This window comes from Limulus polyphemus, unplaced genomic scaffold (assembly GCF_000517525.1).
Source record: "Limulus polyphemus unplaced genomic scaffold, Limulus_polyphemus-2.1.2 Scaffold6313, whole genome shotgun sequence".
NCBI lineage: Eukaryota > Metazoa > Arthropoda > Merostomata > Xiphosura > Limulidae > Limulus > Limulus polyphemus.
Genome location: NW_013671923.1, coordinates 11,812 through 22,316, shown reverse-complemented (window position 1 = coordinate 22,316; position 10,505 = coordinate 11,812). Strand labels below are relative to the sequence as shown.

The following is a 10,505-nucleotide window of genomic DNA, read 5'->3' as shown; positions in this document are numbered from 1 at the left end:
AGCTAGTTAATGTACAGTTTTCAACACTGGTAGTGTGACATAACTGTCAGCTAGTTAATGTACAGTTTTCAACACTGGTAGTGTAACATAACTGTCAGCTAGTTAATGTACAGTTTTCAAAACTGGTAGTGTAACATAACTGTCCAATGTACAGTTTTCAAAGCTAGTTATAACTGTCGTTACACTACCAGTGTTGAAAACTGTACATTAACTAGCTGAAGCTAGTTAATGTACAGTTTTCAACACTGGTAGTGTGACATAACTGTAACATAACTGTCTAGTTAATGTACAGTTTTCAACACTGGTAGTGTAACATAACTGTCAGCTAGTTAATGTACAGTTTTCAACACTGGTAGTGTAACATAACTGTCAGCTAGTTAATGTACAGTTTTCAACACTGGTAAAAAGATGGTTCCACCCAAATAAAAAGTAATTGGGCACCCTACACTTATTTCCCCATAATTGTATGTCTCTCCCCTTGTCGGGCCCTTAGGGCACCCTTTTGGCTCGGGCCATCCTACAATTGCTGGATTACACTACTGAATCAGGAACTTTAATGACAAAGTCAATATATCAATATTGAAACTTAAAATAAGAAAAGTGCCCAAAATTTTGAGGGTTTTAAATATGCAGTGCATAAATCAAACGGAAAATATATTGGGGTTGAGTTACCCACATTATTTTATAGGGTTTATCATATTATGATTCATTACTGTATCTGGAGTTGAAAAAAAAAACTATCAGTACTTCCACAGTCACAGTAGTTAAAACATGATAATAAATCAATTCATCTCTGTTGAAAAAATAGTCTCATCTTCATCCTGCAAAAAAATCATTTTCTCTGCAGTTTAGGATAGCTTTGTCAAGGGAGATAGCCGAGGAAGTGACTTTTTCAAAGTTTGTGCAGCTACGAGGTGTCTAATTGTAGTGTGTGCTTGAAATTTAGTCATTATGTTAGTGTAACTGTCAGAGTAGTTATGCCACTGACCTGATTTTACATGAATTGTGCACTATTCTAAGTGAGAATCCCACAAAATGGTTACACACCAATTCTCATTTACCGATACATTTTACATGTACACAGGAATGTAAGAAGGCAGGAAATCTGAGAGCATATAAAATCTAATACTAAAATTAGTGAAATTCTCTCCTAGTTATATTTCCTCTCCAAATATGTCCCTAGCCCACATCCAAACAACTGTAAAATGTTCCAGATATAAAGCATGCTGCTGGCCAGGGCAGAACAATATGGCCAAAATCATACATCTAGCCACACCCAATGCTTTTTTAGATGTACTTTAAATTTTACCATGCTGTTGTCATCTTCTCTATCTGTCATACAGAAGCATTACTTTTTGCTACTCCTTGGTAGTCTTACTCCTATATATAAGAGTCCTAGCAAAGAGTTATAGTAAGTGTTGCTTTTGAAATTAACATTTTTAACAGTAAAATGGAACTCGGATGTGACCAATTAAAGTTTCGTTAGGTAGCAAGTATAACTGGTTAGAGGAATGCTATTGGCTGAAAATAATTGATTTATTATCTTTTAGTTTGAAAGTATAAACTTTTTGTTTGAATTCTTTAGTTTATTACGTAAACTAGAAATCAAAGAACACGCAACTTGCTGATAGTAAACAGAAAGTAGAGAGATAAAAGCAAGGAGAAAGAGAATTTTATGAAATATTTGCAAAAGCTAAGATGCACTACAAGTTGAATACAAATTAAGTATCTTTATATTCTCAGTAAATTCATTACTGTTATTTTTAATTAATTGAAATAATTTTGAAGTGAATTTAATAACTAAGGAAAATGTTCTTTACCAAGCGTGATTACAACGATTGAGAAGAGGTTTGACATTCCTAGTCGTGTGTTGGGAGGAATTGCTAGCACTTTTGAAGTCGGTAATTTGTTGACGATCATCTTTGTAAGCTACTTGGGAAGTCACAGACATATTCCTGTTTGGATCGGAAAAGGTATCTGTGTTTTTCCCATTCATTACAGTTTTTTTCACATACATTTTCTGATTCCCGTACATTCCTAACATAACAAAATAATTTGATGCATTATTAGTAAAAAACTGCTTCTTTGCCATCTTATAATGTAACAGCTGGAGTTTATGATTTGAACATAAGCTTGTGTGTTTTAGAATTGGATAAACTTATCAAAAACATGTTGTATTTTATGCAATGTTATTTTTTCAAAAGTTAACAAAGTATAAATTTCCAGTCTTCTTAGGCTTAATGTATTATTTATTTTTGACAGTGTGAGTTCTAGAAGTGGTGTCTTGAATGAATCTACAATATTAAACTTGGCATACTCAAGATATATAAAGTTCTCTTGTTTCTGAAATAAGCCCTGAAATTCAGAGATAAATATGCATAGTTTGGAAATGCTACACACCTCTCTGCACCATAAAAGCTATTATCTCTTGCATGCTGTCGTGTTCATTTCCACACATGCTGCAAGCCTTGAACAAAGCTCTCTGTCTTGCATGTGTCAGTCTATGATGTAATTATCCTTAGACTATAACCCTCTACCAATACGAGAGTGACACATCCTCTGTGCACAGTAATTCCCATGAGTAGTAGCGCGTGAACACAGGCTCGTTCTTTACCAGAATTGTTGTGCCTATTATTTTCACCTTATGTTACTGTTCATCACATAATCTTTCTTTAACTTTCTTGATTATATGAAAGAATGATACTATATTTCAAACTTCCCACTTAGAACTTTCATTTAAATTATATTTAGTGTGATTTTTATTTTCACCGACTTTGTACTTTTTGTACGCTTCTTATTATCTGTTTCTGTTGTTTAATCAAACATATGTATTTCTTCCATTACTCTTTATTGATTCATTAGACCTATGCATCATTGCCATGCCTGATTAACAAAACAAAAAAATCTGTCCTCTACATACTTTACAAAAATGGACCACCACAACATCAGTTTCTTGTGGTGTAATCCTACTGGTACGAGACCGAGTGGACACACTACTTGTTTGAAAAATAGAGCTGGGATGTTACCAGTACAGAGGAATACCCAGTGAGTTATGATCCAGCCAGATGGGTCTTAAAACCTACTCTGGACACGTTTTAGCCCACTCCTCATGGAACCCCTTCAGACCACCCGACAAGTTTGGTCCAAAACTGTGGGAGGAGTTCATAGTCAAACAAATTTAAACACAATGTGAATTAAAACAGGATTCACCAAATTCTGATTTGTAATTCATTGATTTTATTCTGTTTCTTTGTAGATAAAGAAAAACTTCCTCCACTTCTATCAGCTGGGCACTATAGTAAGAGTGCTCTAACCAGTTATTCAGCTTTACATAAGCTTTAAAACAAAGATTCTAACTAAGGGTTTGGAGGTGGGAAACCCAGAGAAAGGCTTAGCATGTATCAAGCCTGATATGTCATCTCCAAACTAAATGATGTTAGCACTTTAAATATGCTGAATAAACCACCTTTTAAATATGATTAAAAAACAAACTGTATGTGTTTATTTAATATGTTGTGAACTGTTTCATTTACATTGGTTGATATTATGTGTTGTTTTCAGGTTGTTTAATAATGGGTGTAGGATCTCTGGTGTTTTCCCTCCCATACTTTCTGGATCAACCAAGTTCCAGCTATAACTATGTCAAAAAACATGGGCCAAATGCTTCTCGTTTCCTGGATGAAAACACGTGTCGGATATCTCCAGTGTCCGTCCATGCTGAACTGCAGGGTGGTGGGTAAGTATTTTTCTTAATTCTTTAAATTCTAATGTTTTTTTTTTAACCAATGTGATAAGAGATTAACAAATGCGAGCAGTAAGTTGACTACAGTTGCTATGTTTTCATTATGCATGGTATTTCTTATTTTGTGGTCATATTAGAATTAATCATAAAGTTATATTTGTTTCTTGAAATTGACATACCTTTTTATTAATGTATGCAAAATATGAAGCACAACTTACAATTGGGAACAGAATAACTGGAGGTTTTTTCAGTTGTATTTGTGTAGTAATATCAAATAAAGATCCCCAAGCATACTATTTGGAATCATTTGAAATTTAATTTATAGTCCCAAGCCACCTTGTCCATGTTTGTTTATGCTAAGTATGTGCTGTACTTAACTTGCACAAGCCTTTGGCTTACTTTTAATTTTTGAAATCTTTTAAGGTAATACCAGAATTATTAGTATACTTTTTTATATATTTTGTGTAAACATTTTGAATTTTGCACAAAGACTATTATTAAAATTTAAACTTGTAAGTTTCATAAGTACATATATAAATACATTATACATATATATCTGATTTTATAGTTTTTGAAAACTTGTACGTAATATCGGAATATAGTTTAAAGGTTTCTGTTAAATGCTTTTAATATGCTACTTTTTTGACTCTGTACTAACCACAGCAGTATTTATGTATCATTTAATACACCAAGGCTTAAGTACCTAAAACTTTTAACAAAAGGTATCACAAAATGGAATAACTCACTAGGCCTAATTGTTAGAGTACAACATTTTCTACTGGTATTAAATTATCTTATAGTGATTAATATTAGATTTATTCAAAATAACAGTTTGTACTTAAACCGTTACTTGTACGGAGTACTCTAGCAAGAAATAACGGAAGTCTTGTTTGCATATTTTGTGTATCTACAATTAACTTTTCCACTTAACCATTTCCAACAATTCAGTGTCCCCCTCTCATCCTTGTAGCTCTCCACTTAACCATTTCCAACAATTCAGTGTCCCCCTCTCATCCTTGTAGCTCTCCACTTAACCATTTCCAACAATTCAGTGCCCCCCCCCCTAAGTTAAGGAGCCCAAGACTGAACACAATACTTCAAATGTGGCCTAACCAGTGAGCTGTGTTAGAAAAGTTTCTCACCAGTACATATATTACAAGGTACTTAAGTTTCATCAGTACATTCACAGTTCATTCTTAGTTACTGAAATTTAAGACTTATTTATATAACTTATAAATAAAACTTATTTATATAAAAAAAAAAACTTGTAAGTTATTTTAAAGACACGTTTTCTCTTTCAGGTCACTCTACTTCAAGATGGCTAAAGTTCAAAGATCAGGTCACAAAGTACTATTTCTTTTCAGCACATTGAACTGTACATAAAAACTTCATATGGGAAAAGGTATGGGCCTGAAAGTAAACAGTAAAGGCTAATTTAAGAATCACTCGGTTTACTTATTGCCATCTTCTTCCTGGTTGTAACCAAAATGACATCAAGTTGTTCTGATCTAAGTGCCCATGGGGGTCCATATGCTGGGACAATATCCAGAGAAGAGGCTATTCAGTATTGGCGTTCTCACAGACGCACCAAGAGTGCTGGCAGTAGCACCTCACGGGACCTCTCTCTTTACACCAACATGGGTCTCTATAGTCATCACGTGACCACGAGATTGGTAAAGACAGAAACTGTAACAGGTGATTTTGTGTCACTCTACAAAACTGCCGAGTCCTCAAGTGCTAGCACACATGAAGTTGTGAAAGTGTTGGAGAAGACTGAACGTCTCTGTTTAGATCTAGGGGCTGAAGGTATGTGTTGGGACTTATTACTTCAAACCTTAAAAGTATTTCCTCTATTAGTGGCTACATTTGTTGTTTATTATTAGTAGACACTAGTAATATAACTGTTTTTATCATCATTTAGAGGACCTACTTGATAGAGAATGTGGTATTTTAAACCTCCGTCCACGATGTGTGCAGCCTTTTGCTAGAATTCGTATTTTTGTCTTCCTGTCTTGTGTTCTGGTCACTCTACAACAGGCTCTTTCTTCGGGCTATTTTAACAGGTAAGATTTTCTCTAAACACCTTTTTAAAACAATGATAACAGATGGATATTTTTTTATTGTATAGATGTAGTAGAAATTATTTCAGTACAGATTTATTGATAAACCATCATATCAGTGGGGAAAAAACACTTGTAAGTTTTGTAAGAATCTTTTAATTTTCTGTTATTTGTTTTAGTCTGATTATAATATATTTTTGTAGCCTAAATAAGCACAATTATGGTGGCCTAGTGAGAGGTTGATAGTTCCTTTGATGGTGGGAAATGACAACAGTGCACATAAATGACACTAACAATAACTTTACTAGCCTTTTAAGCCCCAACGCTGTTTTGTAGCTGGTAGAATAACTATCTGCAGATACTTTAATCAGTGCCTTCTATGAAGTAGCCCACATCCAAACAATTGTAAAATGTTCCAGATATAAAGCATGCTCGTGGCCAGGGCAGAACAATATGGCCAAAATCATGCATCTAGCCACACCCAATGAGACAAAGCTGTTTTGTAGCTGGTAGAATAACTATCTGCAGATACTTTAATCAATGCCTTCTTTGAAGGGGCTACAAGGATGATACCTGTGATGGAAATATTATCATATGAGAATAGGTCAAGATCTCTGGACTTGTTTTAACTTGGAAAAAAAAGAAGCATTCGAGAGAATCTGATTGAGGTGTTAAAGATTGTTAGGGGAATGGATAATGTTGATGCATCATCTTATTTTCATACTTAATAGTGAGAATGTTAGGACTAGGGGACAAAAATATAAATTCTGGCAGGGATGAAATCATCTTCAACTAAGACAGTTTGATTTTCCCAACAGGATGATTGGCTTTTGGAATGGGTTATCTTCAGTTGTGGTGGATGCAGTTAAGCAGGTTTAAGGAAAAGATGATAAATATTTGGAAGATAAGGGCTGGCTTTGAGTGTTTTATTTTTATTTTAAAGTTTAGCCTAGTGTATGGGACACCCTAGATGAACCAACAGGTCCCTCTTTGTCCTTAAATTATATGTAAAATATGTAGAAAACAAAAATAATTTCAATTTTCACAATTTGATTGATATTTTATTAATTTCCTACTGTTTGTCATCCCCAGGTTACTACAATTTAGTACTAGATAATTTCAATTACAACGTCATATCTGTACTTCCGTAAGCCTAAGTTGACCATTTATCATGTAATCCTGGTCAAATGACTCAAATATAATGCATACTTTTAGAAATAATCATGCTTAAATTTCTGAGTATATATGTGTGTGCGTGTGTCAGTGTTTACGTATTTATATATATTATAAATATATATTTTACAGACTTTATATTTGATATATCTGTTATTTACTATTCAAAAGTAAAGTTCTTTCTTTAGGCTAGTTTTTTAAAATGTCTTGTGAAATAATTCATAGTCTAGTTAACTTAATGATAACAGATTAGGTTATTTATTTCTTAGTGTTACTACAGGTTTTTACATTTTTACACTGCTGTAACAACTGTCTTTTAGATACCATGCTAACTGTACTATGGCAAAGGTAAAATTAACCCTATGGAATTTCACAGCTGACTGATCAAATACCTGAATGTGTTCATCATAACTAATGACCTGATTGACTAGTCCCCTTTTATTTATATCTGAAATCTCAATTCTAAATATTTATCAAAGTTACTAGATTCCTAACATCAAATTTAGAACTTTATAAGTTTTCTAGGCCTACTTTTATGTCAGATGCAATGTAATTAACACTTAAATTGAAACATGAAAAATGTAACTTACAACACTAGAATGTTTGAATCTTACTGCACAGTTGTATAGCACAAAATACGTGGATATGTGGTACAAAAAATAGGCTTCTTTTACATCATATCTCTGTGGAGCTACATTAAATATTTTTTATATAGCGAGTTCGACCCAAAGAAGGTTGAGAACCTGTGTCCTAATTCATCCATGTTCTTTTGGGGTGTGTTTTGCAGGGGGGGGGGCATACCCTTGTATAGTTTAACTGTTAGACCAACTCATCATTATTGTGTGGTACTGTGACATACCCTTGTACAGTTTAACTGTTAGACCAACTCATCATTATTGTGTGGTACTGTGACATACCCTTGTTTAGTTTAATAGTTAGACCAAATCCTTCTGTAGTGTCATATTTTTGTTTTGTTTCAGAATACACACACACAAAGGTTGTATCTGTGTACATATTTCAGCCATTTTTTAACTACATGAATAGAAAATCAAGTTATCACAGTTTAGATGAAACAAGATATTATAGCAATCATGTGTTTGACATTATTGAATGTTGTGTGGTCACTAGTATATTGCAAAATGTACATAATATCAAGGTCTAATTAAAAACACATTTAAACCATTAATATATAAACAATATTCAAGCAGGTAATTTGTAAACTTCTGATGATTTGTGATAGGTCTGAAGTAGATATTGAATACATATGATAACATCATAGTTTGTCATGATACAATTACCAATAATGTTTGTGCTAACATGAAAAAAAACAACACAAAATTGGGAAACTAAACAATTGTTTCAGACAAATTAGCAAAAGAAAAGAAGAGAAATGAGTAACTATGATAAGTCGTACTAAGTAGGAGACCGAGTCTCGAGTTATTTTAGATCAGGTTTTCACGAATCAAACCGTGTTTCACCACTGAGTACATGTTCTATACAGAGGAGAGATGTAGATTCTAGCTGATCAATATTATCTGTTACCATGGTAACTAGGTCAGCGTTTCTCTTATTGATTCAGCTAGTGGGAAAGTTTCACTGGTGATGCAAGCAGGGGCGTATGTAAGGATTCAACGGTACTGCTGAGTGTTTATTTGCTTTTAGTGCCATTTTGTTGTCCTGTTAATCAAAGATGAACATTTAAAATAAAAGCATCACTTGAAAAAGACAGTTTGTATGAGATGTAATTAAATGTTATGAGGTCGTTACAAGAATACTGTCTTATCGTGAGGAGATTTCTCATATGCTGCTGTAAAAAATAAATTTTGAAAGACAAGTATATGAATCGTAATGTAAATATAGAGTGTAGTTGTATAGATTGATGTAAAATAAAACTACGTTGTTTAATAAAATCTCATCTTACTTCGGTAATTCATGTGTAGTTGTAAAGATTGATGTAAAATAAAACTACGTTGTTTAATAAAATCTCATCTTAGTTCAGTAATTCATTCTTTTGTTACAAACTGAATGTATTTTTAATTTGAGGAAAATGTTATATAGTTTGACTTTTAATCATTCTTCAATTTCTCATTACTAGAAGTTCTAATTCATAAAAATTGTAGACTTCAGTCTTGAAAATCAAGTTCAATTTGAACATTTCTTTCTATTTATTATTACAACTTTAAAAAACTTTTATCACTAATGATGTAAGACTAACAGGTCTTTAATTACCAAGACAATTTTTGATCACTTTTAAAAAATGGAGTAAAATTAGTCAAATTCCAACCTTCTGGCACATTTCCACTGTTCAAGGATTTGGAGAAAATAATGGCAAATGGCTCACATATCCAATAAACATTATTAACAGTATCCAGTAGTATAGTTTAAAATATTCCAGCAACATGAGAACAACAAATTCAATATCTTAGATGTTCGAAAATAGTTAGATGTCTTGATTTCACAACTTGTATAGCTTATTTTATTATATACCAATTTAGGGATTCTCAGCCAGATATTGTGTGGTACTGTGGTGTGGTACTGTGACATACCCTTGTATAGTTTAACTGTTAGACCAAATCATCGTATGAAATATGTTGATTAGCTTTCTTTAACATCTTGTGTGAAATAATATGTTGATCAGCTTCTTTAACATCTTGTGTGAAATATGTTAATCAGCTTTCCTTAACATCTTGTGTGAAATATGTTGATCAGCTTTCTTTCACATCTTATGTAAAATAAAATAATACGTTGATCAGCTTTTCTATTTGAAAACCAAATGCCATGACCACTTGTAAGCTTTTAATTCTCATCAACTTAATAATGTTGATTTGTTAGACAAAACCAAACCTAATGAATTTTTGATGCATGTGTGGTACTGTGACATACCCTTGTATAGTTTAACTGTTAGACCAAATCATCATATTTGTGTGGTACTGTGACATATCCTTGTATAGTTTAACTGTTAGACCAAATCATCATATTTGTGTGGTACTGTGACATACCCTTGTATAGTTTAACTGTTAGACCAAATTATCATTATTGTGTGGTACTGTGACATACCCTTTTATAGTTTAACTGTTAGACCAAATTATCATTCTTGTGTGGTACTGTGACATACCCGTGTACAGTTAAACTGTTAGACCAAATCATCATATTTGTGTGGTACTGTGACATACTCTTGTATAGTTTAACTGTTAGACCAAATCATCATATTTGTGTGGTACTGTGGCATGCCCTTGTTTAGCTTAACTGTTAGACCAACTCATCATTCTTAAGAAGTTAAAGAAAGCTGATCAACATATTTCACACAAGATGTTAAAGAAAGCTGATCAACATGTTATTTCACACAAGATGTGAAAGAAAGCTGATCAACATATTATTTCACACAAGATGTTAAAGAAAGCTAATCAACATATTTCACACAAGATGTGAAAGAAAGCTGATCAACATATTTCACACAAGATGTTAAAGAAGCTGATCAACATATTTCACACAAGATGTTAAAGAAAGCTGATCAACATATTATTTCACAC

At 33.0% G+C, this 10,505-nt stretch overlaps 1 protein-coding gene across 1 annotated transcript in view; it reads left to right on the top strand.

The window, feature by feature from the left end:
• Nucleotides 1-1,821: 1,821 nt before the first annotated feature.
• The window catches only part of LOC106473599 (solute carrier organic anion transporter family member 3A1-like), a gene marked incomplete at its 3' end in the record, with an annotated part of 20,198 nt that continues 11,514 nt past the window's right edge, over nucleotides 1,822-10,505 (top strand). Inside the window, exons 1-2 of the mRNA XM_022402000.1 lie at nucleotides 1,822-1,973; nucleotides 3,562-3,736. Of these exons, the coding sequence (XP_022257708.1) occupies nucleotides 3,573-3,736 (164 nt within the window). The remainder of the gene's footprint in view (nucleotides 1,974-3,561; nucleotides 3,737-10,505) is intronic.